The sequence below is a fragment of the Apteryx mantelli genome, chromosome 2 (assembly GCF_036417845.1).
Source record: "Apteryx mantelli isolate bAptMan1 chromosome 2, bAptMan1.hap1, whole genome shotgun sequence".
Taxonomy (NCBI): Eukaryota; Metazoa; Chordata; class Aves; order Apterygiformes; family Apterygidae; genus Apteryx; species Apteryx mantelli.
The window spans coordinates 77,927,384-77,942,235 of record NC_089979.1 but is presented as its reverse complement, the minus strand read 5'-3'; the positions used below and the strand labels follow the sequence as shown (position 1 = coordinate 77,942,235).

General features: G+C 35.3%; 1 protein-coding gene across 2 annotated transcripts in view; it reads left to right on the top strand.

Annotated features, from left to right (window-relative positions):
• ATP9B (ATPase phospholipid transporting 9B (putative)) overlaps positions 1-14,852 on the top strand; it is a 177,416-nt gene that overhangs the window by 116,905 nt on the left and 45,659 nt on the right. For both annotated transcript variants that reach the window (XM_067290949.1, XM_067290950.1), the window contains exon 12: positions 4,827-4,987. In XM_067290949.1, coding sequence (XP_067147050.1) covers positions 4,827-4,987 — 161 coding nt within the window. The remainder of the gene's footprint in view (positions 1-4,826; positions 4,988-14,852) is intronic.

The window sequence follows — 14,852 nt, the reverse complement described above, 5'->3', positions numbered from 1 at the left end:
AACAAGAGGTAGCACGACATCGGAGTCCTGGTACCTTAAGATGTCACTCTGACTGTATAAAGGTATATGAAGTACAGCTTTTTGTTAAGGTGCACTAGTTTCAGTGCACAATCTGAATTGTTAAAATACTGCTTTGAATAGTTAACACTGAGCGTTTCAAACAACTGAGATAAATGCTGTCCATTGACTAAGTAAGGTCGTATTAGTTTTGCTGTAGAAATCCGAGTCGCCCCGAAAGGCAGTCGTGCGCTTCTCCGGCGTTACCTAAGGACTGCTTGCTGTACCAGTAGCCAGCACCAATCTCGGGCACCCTCTGCCGACCAAACTGTATAGAGCCTTTTTTGACAATTGCAGCATTCTCCTGTCCAGCCTTCAGTCAAATTATAGCAAAATACTGAAATAGGGTAGCGAGGAAAATATAAATACTTTGGCTTCATTTTTTTATGTAAAGCCTGAGTCTAAAAAAGAGACATCAGATTCAGGAAGGCTTAGAGAAATACAGATAGTTTTGCTTGGTTTTGTTCTTTAAGCTCTTTTTTGAGCTGCTGAGCATACTATACAAGTGTTAAGGAAAAGCAGATTCACAGCGATTGGCAGAGGAAGAAATGCTTGAGTGTTACATTTCTTGCAATATTATAGATATTACTTGCCTTGTATCTATTTCTTAAGAATGAGTAATGCATTGATAAAAAGTATGGCATATTATATGCAAGTGTTAGGGATTTTATGCTAATTGAGATAGGCTTATAGAGAAACATATTTGTCAGATCATTGCTTGGGTATAGGGAACTAGGGGAAGATGCTTCATAAACTTGAATTCACCTTCTTGTTTTCATTCATAGTTATATTTGCCGAAAGTAGCTACCTGGTTAGCTGGACAGGCAACAATTTGAATTATAGTAGTACTGTTAGGAGAATTAACAAGGAAGACACATTTACAGCTTTCAAAACTGCTGTACCTGTTTTTAGTGTCACAGATTACAGTAAACAGATTTTCCAAATGATGTGTCCTTTTGTTTAGCCTTTAAACATAAGTTATTGAATTTATTATTCCTAGGGACTATAAGGTTTAAAAGATTATTGAAATAAGCCACAGAGCTTCAGATGTGTGCAACTAGCTGCATATGTGTTTTAGTCTGTATACAAATTCTTTTTTTTTTAATAAAAGATGAACTGCCATGAATCAACTGGTTTTGCTAGCCAAACCTTGTTTGTTGTTAGCCCAAAATTAAAAAAAAAAAAAAAAGTATTACTTGAATGTTAGTAATTTTAAGTCCTTACTTGCCTTACTGATTGTAGGGTTATTCTATGTAACTTTTAAGATTCTAGCTACTTTAAACTAAAAATAGAGTTTGTAATTAATGAAAACATGGGTAATTGACTAGTATTCAAGATGTAATAAAGTCCAGTTCAGAGCATGTGTTAAGAATAGTAAAGAAAACTTCGATTTTTATAGTGCAAATTAAAGCTAAAGTCCATCTCAAATATATATACCATGAAATTTCATTGTAGTCAATATGGTGTTTGTCAGTGCAGAACCAGGCTGATTACTGAAATAGAATTACCTTGCTGGAAGGAGGGGGAGTGGGGGGGGGGCTCTCTAAGATGCTGCCTTAATACCTTGATAATATTTAAGTGGGGTGCTTTTAAAAAAAAGTATAGATGAGCAATTATTTCAAATGGGCTTCAAACTGTAACTGAATCAATCCAAAAAGACTGGACTAAACTATTTTGAGAAACCTTTACCAGTGAGCAATAATCATCATTAAATTTGGCATTTTAGTATTCTAGCATAAAGAAATTATTTCTGATTTCCCAAGTAATATATTTTTTATAATGCTACAAAAATTTTTTTATGACTACAGTAGCTTCCCAAAAGCTAAGTGTATAGGGCAATGATAGCAATATTGTTGTTCATGCTTTGCTTCAATAATCAGAAGGGTTTTTTGTTGCTTTCAACCTCTGCTAATTATAATTAAAGTTTTTCTCATGGACAATATGACTTATGCTTTGTAGTCTAAAATGTGAAGATGAGACCTTTAATCATTCACTGATTCAAAAACAAATAATTTATTTTGAAAACTGGTAGGTTTTTTTGTTTAAGTAGACAATGCCATACTTTTTATTGTTGGTATAAGCCATTATTTTACTGAGAACCATTAGCTATTTAAAACTTTGTACATAAATTAAAGAGGAGCTAAATGGATTTGCAGTCATTGCCATTAGTAGCATTTTAGATTATACAGGCAATTATTCTGTTCATTATCCTAGAGCAGCCCCTTTGCAAAACTATTGTGGTTGTCTTAGACATTATGTACAAATTTTCCCTTGGAGATTAAAATTTCCAGTGGTGTGTTTAATTTCGTTAACACAGTTGTTTCAAATAGAACAAATATTATGACAAGTAGAAGAAAATTTGCTTTACAAGTATGAGAAATAGCAATAAACGTTGAAAATTACTCCAATTCTTAAATCACCTATTTCATGTATTGTCATATTTATCTATTCTGTTGTGATTATTTTAAACATAGAACAGTTTATTGTAGGTAGTAAAGAAATCTTAACATGGTATGCTTTACAAGCATTTTGATAAAATCACAGTATAGTTAAAATACAAGTTTACCTACTATTCCAAAAATCAGCTAAAATATTTAGAAAGAATTAGTGAGTTTCTACATGAGATGTCTGACAGATTATTTTTAACCTAGATAAATGGATAACGTGCTCCATAGTTTGAGTACAGAAGTTATTGTAAGTGGCAAGGGACAGGAAAAAAAGACTACCTAAGTATATTTCAGTATGTTATAGCAACTAACTTTTGAGAAACGGAAAATGTATTTTTATGAACATTTATTTTGTCTGCCTTTTTGAATAGGTTTTTGCAATTGCCTTCCCTTGCTATAATAATACTAAAATTGTAAGCAATAGTATAAAATATATTTAAAAGGGTAACATTAGCAAGAAACCAGTGTTCTTGAACAAGAGACATTTACTGTGTTTAAAAAAAAAAAAAAAGTGTGTGTGTATAGAGAGAGAGAGAGTTTCATCAGGTTTTTATTGTTTAATGTCACTCCAAAAATATTTTGTTGGATTCCAAACTTAAATTCACATCTATCTTCATCAATTAGAAAGGTATTAATGCTTTGAATTAGCTACATATCAGTGTGCAGTGGACTACATTTAATGTTTCTGTCCAAAAAGTGGCATTCTTTCAAAAGAAGCTCTTTATTCTTTTCTATTATGGGGTGGGGTTTTTGCTGGGGGAGGGTTGGGAGAGATAGGCTTTCACTACTATGATGCAGGAAAAACAAGTGTGAGGTAGTGGTTATGCATATTGCAAGACAGTGATTCTTTATTTTATTACAAAAAAAGACCAACTCTAGAAGGCCAGATTAAATCATTCCTTTCACTTTTTAATGGGATTTGGATGAATAGAGTAAAATATGCACTTTGCATTCATTGATAGCATCTTTAGGTTGAGGTAATTGAGTCTTTTTTCCCTGACTGAATGAATAATGACTTCATCTGATCCTCAGTGAGGCCTGAAACTTAGGCTGCCTTTGTCAACGCAAAAAGATCTGGGCTTTGAAACATGCTCCACTTTCCTGGCTTAATTTTTCTTCATTTTAATCCAAAAACCTATTTTTCTCAATAATTCAAGCATAAACTATGTAGTAGTTGAAGCAGCGGAAATTGCAAGATATTTGTCCTCGTTGTGCTGCTTTTTAAATGCAGCTGATAAATCAGCCACTGTGGTCTTCAGCTGCCTAGTTCTCTAGGGAAGGGACAGCCCATGTGAAAGCAAGATTGCTGGAATTTTTAAGAACTATATTTAAATGGTTCTTTTGCAGATTGTTCATTATCTAAGGAAGTGTTATGTTTTACTGGTCTTACTGGCAAGACTTAGAGATAAAAGGGCATCTGTAAAGGGGCCAAAGAAAGTCTTGCTGACATAATTTTCCCACATATTTGACTGACTGTAGGATCGTCCTCAAAAGTGGAGTATAAATACTTAGCATACAGCATACATTATTGAAATGGTGAGAGTCTTAGTTACATAGCTCTAAAATATGTTTTCATGAGAAACAGTGGATGAAAGATAGGATCTCTTAATACTTTTGCTAAAATGTTTCTAAATCAGGTACCTTTTTACTCATGGAAAACGGAAGCTCTATTTTGATTTGAAAATGAATATTCCACTTGAGGTTTTCTTATTTTGAATAATTGAAAGTTTCATATAATTAAAAAAAAGTTTCTGTGATAGGAATTCAGATTTACAGACTGGTGTGGGAGTAGTTTAGTTACAAATTACAGTACACTAGTTATGTAAGTAGGAAGGTAGCTCAGTTGCATTTGTCTGTTGGTTCTTGACTCTAAAATGTTTTTGATCTTACAGCAGTAAATGAGCAGTAGCCACCCTACAAATAAAATACACGTGACTATTTTTGCTACATCCATGATAGAGGGAAATCGTTCTTGCTCATTCATTTTTCTTTAGCCATCTTTTCTCCCTTCCCTCCTGTCTCCCCATCCTTGGTCAGGGGATGGGGGAAGGGACGTGTTAGATGTAAAGGCGTTCAAAAGGCCCAACTGGGATAGTTCCCCTGGTGATTCTGGGAATTGTTATTGCCCTATAACCAGAAAACATTTATCACATGCTGGCATGGGAACAATAATCAATTCAGTTATCAAAATGCAGTTAAATGTTACAAATGCATGGATTTTTAATAGGAATAAAAAAGCCAATAATAGCTAATTGTTTGCACTGCAAAAGTGTCAATTTAAGAGAAACTTAAGACTAACTTCATTTATACTGCTTCCTTTAGGTTGGCTTACTGGACCTGGAGCTGAATCAACTGACCAAAGCCCTATTTTTGGCTTTAGTTGCACTATCAGTTGTTATGGTAACCTTGCAAGGATTTGTAGGCCCATGGTATCGCAACCTTTTCCGGTTCCTCCTCCTGTTTTCCTATATCATCCCTATCAGGTATGTATAAGAATGAAAGAAAAACACAGATGTCTAATTTCACTGAATGTGGCTTTCTTGAAATTTATACTTGCTTCTCATTGTGAAGGAAATTGATCTTATCAGGAAGCTGAAGGAGAAGGTGCCAACAAATCTGCTGATTCTTGAAGGATCACTGTACAGAAAACAATACCGTTGTGGTTTTTTTGTATAATGTTCATCTTGCTGGAGTAATCAGGATATCTAATCCTTTACTAGCATAAATGTATTAATAAGGATACAATCTTGATATATTTGAGAATGTGGTTTTAGAAAACGTGTGTACGAATGAACTGTTAGATATATTTTAGTATTTGCTTTTCACTGTCTTAAATACTGAAAATGTTCCATTACTCTGATTAAAATACGGACTTTTTTACTACAATAATGTTTAATTCAAATTTAATGCCTGAATAATGTAGATGCACTTTTACAGTGAGAGGACTTTTAACAGGTGTAACCAAGTAGACACTTGCCCTGCATTAATTAATTCATTAAGCATGAGTACTGTATATTCAGATTGCAGATAAACTGGAACAGGAAATAATATCCAGGTCGGTTATCTTGTCTTCTGTGGACATAAAAGTGAGAACACTGGCTCTTAAATGTTTTTTTTTTCCCTTGGATGGGTGTTACTTTTGCAAAATGAAATTATTCTCTTCTGTTAAATTTTCTAGTGTTTAGATTAAGTGATTGTTAATTTTAGATGCTCTCTGAAATTCTTCATTCTGAGATAGTTTGATAAGCCCAGTGACTAGCCAGTTAGCAACGACGACAGCACTGTAAATAAATTGAGGTTTGCACACTATATTTAACTCCATGTAGTATAGTGAAAAAAAATGAAGGATTTCATGAGGTGTTTGATCTAGGTTTGTGACTTGCATGTTACTGTGCTTAAATCTGTTCAAGTACATATGTCTATATGAAGGGAACTGTGTCATATCTGACCAATTTGTATTCAGGAAGGATTTGTCTTAAAGATTTATAACTTAATTAAAGGACTCACTCTTTTATACTACTTTTCTATATCAAGAAAATTAATTCTATTAGGAATTTGAAGAAGGTTCCAGCTGGGAACCTGCTGGGGGTCGAGGAGTTCTCATTGCATAAACTAGTCATCTTAGAACAGTTTCCACTTGGACTGGCTCCTATTTTTATATACACCTTAATGTTTCAAAAATTTTTTGTGTCTTTCTGAACACTGTCATTGCCGTAAGTCTGTTACTGCTTTTATGATGATGCTGTTTGGGGTTTTTCCCCCACTATTACTTGAATACTAAGCAACTTACCATGTGAAGAGTCAAAAAATGCTGTAGTTCTTAAGTGATCGGTAAAGCTTGCATATTGGTGAAGGATACGCTTAATTATCAAAGAAACACAAGTCAGCTAAGTGTATAGAGAATCATTTGTTGTGTTTCAGTATATTCTTCCATATTAAACATACTCAGCCCAAACTTGCTGAAATGGTTAAAAGGCAGTTACATCTTTATTACTGAATGCAACGGAACTAAGAGCATATAGATGGTGTGAGTAAGTTTGACCCAATATATTGGCAACTCAACGTATGCCACTGAAAAAGTATCGTGTTGGTTGAACAGCTGATTTTCAACTCTTAGGAGAACAGCTTACATGCCTCAGTAAACTTGTGGAATAGCTCTTTTTCAAAAATATTTTCTGGGGTAGAGAATTCCCTATTTCTCATGGGGAAAATCCTATTTCTATGGGAGATAATATGCCAAGAGGAAGTATTAGAGAATGTAATTGGTTTAGTTCTGAGATGGACCATACTGTTACACTGTGGAAGATCAGTCAGAAATCTAGCAGAGTACTTTTTTTCTCTCTATAGGTACATCTATTCCTATACTAGCTTTTATTTAACTTAAATCATCTGTATACAAGGTTGCATCCCACATGATCAGCAGCATAAACAGCTTCAGTCATACTGGTGTTCAAATGTCATTACACTTATCTTCTCCTCAGGATATTAAGCATGGAAATGTCTTATTCTTGAGATTCTGTTTGAAGTGTAAATCCTTGGAGATGAAAATTACAGGACTAGCAGCACTGAAGCACCAGGAGTTGTCTTTTTTTTTTTTTTTTTTTTTTTTTTTTTTTTTTTTTTTTAAGCTATGTAGGAGAAAATAATGAACTTTCCTTCACAGGTAAAGGAAATGAGTGTGGGAAGAGAAGAGGTTAGGATTGATTGGTAGAAGCAAAGCATATCTGAACTCACATGCACACATAAGGTACACTATAGTTTTAGAGATTTCAGGAAATTTTCAAATATAGAGCACTTTGTTGTTGTTGGCTTTTGGTTTGTGGAGCAAGGGTGTGTGTGTGTGTTGGGGGGGATTCCAGGTATGAAATAAAAGTCATTTTTCATGGCCACACATCTTTAGCAAAGGTCACTGGGAGGAGGTGCCTAACTGTTAGCAGAGTTTAACTGATCTCTGTGTAGACTCTCCCATAATTAACAGAAAAAGGAATTTTTTTTTTTCCTCCAGGGAGCGGCTAGTTCCTGGTGATTCACCTGCATTCTGAGTAGTTCTCTAGAGCAACGCTGCTTTACTGTGGTAAGGGAATTACTGTGGAGTCTATGAGACTTCAGAAGTATAAACATAAAGAAACTCTGTTTAAAAAAAAAAATTGAAAACATACACATTCCATACATACATGGAATCAAGCAAAATGGAGGAAAAAGTAGTAAATGGACATCCAAAGCTTAGCCTAGCTCTAAATGGGTTGCATAGAACCGTTATGACAACAGTGCACAGGATGATGTGTGTGTGTGCATGCGCGTGCGAATGCTGAGAAAATGGTTAGTCCTTAAAAAAAAAAAGTCTTCTGCATTGATGTTTCTTTTTTCCTCTATGGAGAAGGCATAACCTAGGGAACCTCCCTGAAAATTTTGGATCCCTGCACAAAATTAATCTATTTGAACTCCTACTAAAATTTAATGGGAAAGGGGGATAAAAAGCAAGTCCTTGACAGACTGCCCAAAACTAAATAAACCTTTCCAGAATTATATTCAGCCCTTCACTGACTTTTTTTTCAAATATGCTGGAATTTCTTGGAGATGTCTCGTGTTCCTTGATATTCTTAAGCTTTTTAGTTTGCTGTAGCCGGACTGAGACACATTAAGGCACATCATAGGTTTCTCCAGGGTCACAGAGACCACTTATTTACTTGTTTTAAATACAATCATTGATTAAAATACATTCTTCATTAGTTTACAAGATCTTGTCTGATCTTGACTTTTTCATCTAGTGCCATTGTCACATTAGCAAGCCACAGGGAACATATGTTCTCAAGTATGGTCATGCTGCTGTGATTTGTGATATTGAGACCAATGTGGAAGTCCTTAAGCCTGTGATGCTCATTTTTGCTTTGGTAATATTAAACAGCAACATGAACAACTTGTGTTTTTTGGATCATGTATTTTCTAAGTGATGAAGGGCAGAGGGCAAAAGCAGTCCTGTTAATGGAAAGCCAGTGCCTCGGGCTGGGGAAGATGAGGTTACTGAAGTAAAGTTGTGTCAACTTTTTTCTGTCTTTACTTTGTTATTCTGTCTTTATCACTGTTGTGAGGGTTACAATTTTTTATTTCTAATTTTAAATCTTTTTAAAAGTAGGCTTACATTTTTGTCATAAAAGTTCAATTTCATTTTTCTGTGGAACTGGGGACATTTTCCACACACATATGAAGTTCTGATACAAATCATGTAAGTCCTAAGGAGTTTTTCTTTCAGTTTTCCAGCTTTATTAGTCAGTTTTTTTGGTTAACTTTAATTTTTGTTTAAAAAAATAAAAAGACAACAAAAAAGAAAGCTGTCACACAATTCCCCCTATCTGTATTTAAGTGCAAGAGACCTGAATCAATTTGGGGAACTGAAGTATCCCCCCTCAACACTCAAATTCCAGTGTGTATATGGGTGCAGGGTGCAGAAAAGTTTATCAGGCTGCTAGGCTGTGGAGTGAGCCTTGCTGCATGCCAAGTCCAGCCTTCCCCCTCTATTCAGGTGCACTATCTCTTGATGAGCTCGCTTGGGCTGCCAGAGCGATAGGTTTAGAGTTAACAGCCAAGACCAAAGAAAAGGCTGGCCATATTGATGGTACTGTACCATCAAATCTTGATTCCCCCCCCCCACACAAACCTCCCAGTAATGGGACTTATTTATTCATTGGTTACATAGTCATCTTCACCACCTTGAAAACGAAAGTGAGTTGCAGGCTGACTTGAGTTCTTTTTTTCTAAGAACACAGGAAAGTTTGTTTTCAAGAAAATATTGGCTTAGCCAAGGAGGCTTAGGTGAAATTGCTGCCTTGTGTACAAGTGTGTGAATCCTGGATCTGTACGTGCTTCTGCTTAGCTACTAAGAACTGTAGAGGATCTATCGTAAGACGACAATGTGTTACCTGGGGATCAGATGAAAGCAATGCTTGGAAAGAACACAGTAAAAATGTATATCATCTAGGCTGTATATTTAGCAGCTGTTGATAGGGGCCTAATCACATCTTTTTAGGAAGGACATTTAGTTTTAGTATAAACATAAACTGAAATGTCTTTTGTCTCTTTCTTTCAAACACCTAGAGGTTCCGGGGCAGTTAGCCATTCTTCCAAAATAAGCTGTCTTAAAGGTCTGGGAGGAACTTGCTTTCTGTTCACTCTTGAAGGTTTTGGGCTCTATCTGGCTGTCAGCTGCTTTTTGGGGAGTCTGTAAAAGGAACACTTAAAGAAAATCCTGCAATTTATGTTAGTCAGTTTTCACCTGGCAGTGAGGAAAACATTGCTAGGAAGTGTTGTATCAGAAATTCGTAAATACCCAAATCAAATCCTGGATCTTACAAAATGAAAAAGGTTTTGTTTGGTGCACTTCAGTATATCCCAAAGGGCCTGAGAACTCAAACCTGTGCTGGATTATAGCAATTATCTAAAAGCAGCAATACTGATTTCAGTCATTGTAGTTTGTGCTGTCCATGTTGGAGCTCTAATCTGTATAACATATAGATATGAAAGTAACTGTATACATAGTCTCACATATATAGACAAAATATATTAGATCATATGATGCAAAGCTTTCACTGTGGAAGAGCTGAAGAGCTATTCATAAAGTAGTTCAAGCAATCCTTATAAATGAGTGTAAGCTTCTGTATCATACCATGATATATAATGCGGTCTGTATATAGATTGAAAAATATTATATGAAATGTCTTTATATTTTACAGACTGATTTTTCAATTCTTCATGCAACAGGAGCTATGATGTCTGTCTCACATGATAAGAGTATGTCTTACCCTGTCCAGTACTGTGCTGTACTGATGCCTGATTTAGCTCATATATTGTGGCGTATTTGGAATAAATAAGATTTTTTTCCTTTTAAATCTTTGTGACATCCCCTATCTGCTATTAGTAGCTTTTCTGTTTTAACCTAATACTATTACAGTAGGTAATAACAAATGTTACTTGTGTCTGATATAAACTAAAAAATATTCACGTTTTTAAAATCATTTTTGTTAGACATCTAATGTCAATATTTTTGTCATTGTATAAGAGGCTTAATGAAAGAAGTCATCTGACTTGGTAAATGTGAAAAATAACAAAGAATGACATTTTTAACAGGAAGAAATTATAAACCTACAAAAGTCTAGACCCTATTACACAGAATTTCAAACTGGTGTTTTATTTAATGGACTTGTTCTTGCACCATTTGAACAAAAGCATAGAAGTTGCAAAAACTCAGAGTACCGGAGTGCAGTGGTACTGCTAAATCGTGAATCAAATATTTCAGCAGTAATTTTTAATAGCATAAGAACATAAAAAATTGCCTAGTGTTATCAGACAAATAGCCTATCTAGCTTGGCCTTATGTTCTGTTTTTGGCTGAGGCAAGAAGAGATCTTTTTAGGAAGAGCACACAAACCTAGCCACTCTCTGCAGCTCATTTCTCTCATACTTCCACAATATCTGCAGTCATTGAATTAGGGATGTTAGAGGACGCATCCTTGCCTATTTACTTTTATTAATTCTGCTTGTGGACCTGGTCTGTGAATTTGTCCTGCATTATCAAATACCAAAACAGTCTTTTAAAAAATTAAAGATACCCATGTCTACAAAACAGGAGGCATTACAAATAGGTATTTCCTACATAATTCTTTTTCTTCTTTCACAGTTTTGTTTACCTGCTTTAATTTTCAATTTTTCTTTTGTATTTTCAGTCCTTCATATCTCTTTTTCAGCCTGTCTCCTCTTCTTAATCCATTATTCTATCCCTCACCCTGTTTGTCCACTCATCTTTCTCTTAACCTTTCCTCCTACATCTCTTCTGTTGTTTTAGTGAGCTCTGATGACTCTAATACCTGTTTCTCTTTTTGGCTTTTGGGTAGCTCCAGGCACCCATCAGGATTGTTTGACTTGTTTGGCTTCATGAGTTTGGAAGAATGCTGCTGGCAGAGTTCTCTGACTTGGTGTCTTGATGGGGTGCATTTCTTAAGCTTATTTCAGAAACAGTGATCCCACTTTTCATTTCTACATTTGACATCAATGAAGTTATGGTATAGTGCAGTATTTCTATGTTAATGTAATGGATTGAATTACACTGGAGAAAACTAATTGCCTTCAAGAGTTACTGGGTATAAAATGAAAAGTTACAATCCATTGTCCTCTGCATAATTATGTTGAGGAAAGGAAGTGTGGGTCTCTTCATCATTGCCCCAGAATATCAGTGGTCTTCTGACTGCTAAAATTTTAAGGCATTCTCACTCCTTTTTTCATGTTTCCTCTAATGTTTTGTGTAGTGTAATACGTGCTTTTAGCACAGAAGTCTTCAAAACTCATTGGAAATTCATGATTTTCAGTTCCTGTATTATGTAAAAATCAATCCAGTTCCATAGCAGAGTAAATATTAGTTGATCATATGCATTTATTTATTATAAAATCTGCACAGTTTGACACCATGAGGTGTCACAGATCTTAGGCAAATATACCGTGTCTCCTATCCTCTGAAATGCTGCAGAGTGAGCACCAGAATGAAAAAGGGTAATCCATGTAATAATGAAAAAAGCATGCACAATGACTGAACAACAAAGAGGAGAACTAGACTTGAACACTTCTGTATCTCCTGCTGGTACACTGCTGAAGGTTCACCTCCACTGGGCAGTTTTGTTTGGGTTTTGGGCATGCAGAATCTGAAATCATTTACTGACATGAATATTCAGTGGGTTTTTTTTCCTTCAGCTTATCAATTTTTCTCTTCATTTCTGAAAGCTAGTAATCATCACTACAAAACCTTTACACCCATCAGGGAAGAAATCTCATATGTTGACTGTATTTGTTGCAAAGAGAATTAATGAAATAGGCTTTCATTGCTCACTGTGAATTCTATCTCTGGAGTAAACGCTTTCATGATTATACCCTTAAGTTAGGAGAAGGTGATTAGAATTAGTTCATCGCTTCTAAGGCCTGTTCACTTTCATCCTTAATCAAAAAGTCTTTCCTAAAGAATTTAAGAGTAGAAGAACGAATGGGAACTGGCAGGAGACATTTGAGGGAAATACAGTGAGGAGGCAAAATTCCCCCCACTTGGAGTGTGTTCAGGGAACACATGTTCAGTTCTCTATGAAGAATTTTTTCTTATCAGAGCGAAAGGTCAGAGGATGAACATCTTTCTGCACTGAGAAAAGATTTCTATCTTTTCTTTGTCTAATGTTATTGGCATACCAGGTGCATGGAGGAACATCTGCTGTTGTGCCATAACTGATGTTTACTTTCTTATAAGCAACTACATATCAATAGCAATCCTAATCTTCCTGAGCAAAAGACTTCTCTTTACCCAGAATGTTAATGCCTTCATACAGATATTTTTTTCTGAGTGTTTAATAACAGATGCTTTGAAGAACTAGGTGTATCTAAGCTTGCGTGAAGCTTCTGCTATATAAGATGCACACAATATGCTAATCTTCTTTCATCTGAAAAGTTGGGTTTTGCTTGTATGAAAACAAAAAGCAAAACCTAAAAGTAAGCTCCAGTTTCTGTAAAGCTGTTCAGCTAGATTGATTTCTGAATGTAGACTCTGTTGTGTCCCAAAACCAGAGGCTCTCAGAGCACTCTTCACTAATTTCAAAGCAAATATCGTGAACTGCTTATGCTACATCTCTTGTGCCAAGGCATTCAAGTTTGACATGAATTCTATTCATATTTAACTACTGTATTTTCAGCCTGTAAGACTCTCATAAGTTAGGCTCTTATTTTTAGGAACCATTTTCTAATTTTCATGTTGAGTAATTATTCCACAGATGTCCTCCTGAGGTTTTAAGTTCTACCTATATTACAACATCTAATTATCTGTACCTAGGTTGCATGCTGTCCTTTAAAAATTACATGTCCACAGTCACTATAGCTGTGCAGGGTTGTTATGGTTTTTTTGGTTGTCTTTTTCCACACATTTAACCACAAATATGTGGGATTGAATCGTCCCTTAAAGTTACATTCATTGCATAGGTTTTATGTGAAGTGTTGTGTATACATTCTTTCATTTCCGTTTGTGTGTTTATATAATAGACGAAATTTAAAAAAAATAGTCCAAGAGAACTGGGGAGACCAATTGTGAAGCAAGTAAGAACACAGATCTGAGACTCTTAGGAATATCAGGCATAGCTGAGAAAACTAAATAAAAATGTGTGTGGTGAGCTAAATACAGAAGAAAAATTACATTCAAATTCCCTCTCCGAATAAAATATGGAAGAAGAGAAAAAAAATGTGTCTGGGGAAATTAAAAGGATAAGGTAAGGGTTTATTTTTATTTCTTTAGTTGCCAAAGACAAATCTTGATAGAACATTACGTTTAAAGTTAGCAATTTCTGTTTTGTCCCGGTTACTAGAAGTTGTCAGGCTCCAAAAATAGTCTTCTGTGAAGACAGGTTGAAATTCCCAGGCAGGTTAAAATTAGAACACTTTTGGTTGTTTCTTCACTAATGTTTTCTATTTTTAAATGATTCTGTATCTTTTCTAGCTTGTAAATAATGTGTATATCTGTCCATAGTTTATGGCTGTTTCAAGTGGCTTAGGTAGGGCTATGGGACTATTGGAGGTAGGGAGGTTAAGTACTGTTTGGGGCGCTGATATGACCAGAATATGATATCCAGTATTTCACTTAGAAGGAACTACTGGAAATACAAAGATTACACCTTAATTACTTCATTTATTTTAAAATTGGATGCCACTACCTGTAGTTATACTATATCTGGAGTTTTGGCAGGGCTTTGTTTTTTGCTATGGAATTTCTTGTGCTTATATACAGAACTGCTCAGAGTTTCTACTGCCTACCAAGACTCAAACTATCATATAAGGTTGGTTAAAATTCATGCATGATTTTGTTAAGCACAGTATCCCTTTGCTCACAAGATTATCTTTGCTAACTTCATTAGATCGTAATTGCTTTTCACTTAGTTGTGAAAAGCAGAATGTTTCTGGAATTTGTGAACACCCTTGTCTGAAATGTTCAGCAAAGGCCCTTCCTTGCTGGCTAATGTGTCCATTTTGAGTAAAAAACAAAATCAGAAATCTTCAGGGGTGTCCTAATGTTGTTAGCATTTAGGAAAAATGCTGAAACATAGAAGTCCAGTAAATATGATGTTTTTTCACCTACAACACTACTGACGTTTTTGAGGGAATAAAAGCAGAAAAGCATCTGTTTTCAAGTTGTGATGAAAAGCAGCGTGACTTATGAAATGCTGTATTTTTGGTTTGTTCTGAAGCTGAATTGCCGAGGAATTTCATCCTGGATCATAGAAGAATAAATCGAAGAGCTGCAAAAGAACATTGCCTTGGGGTTTGCCTGGTAGGGTAACTA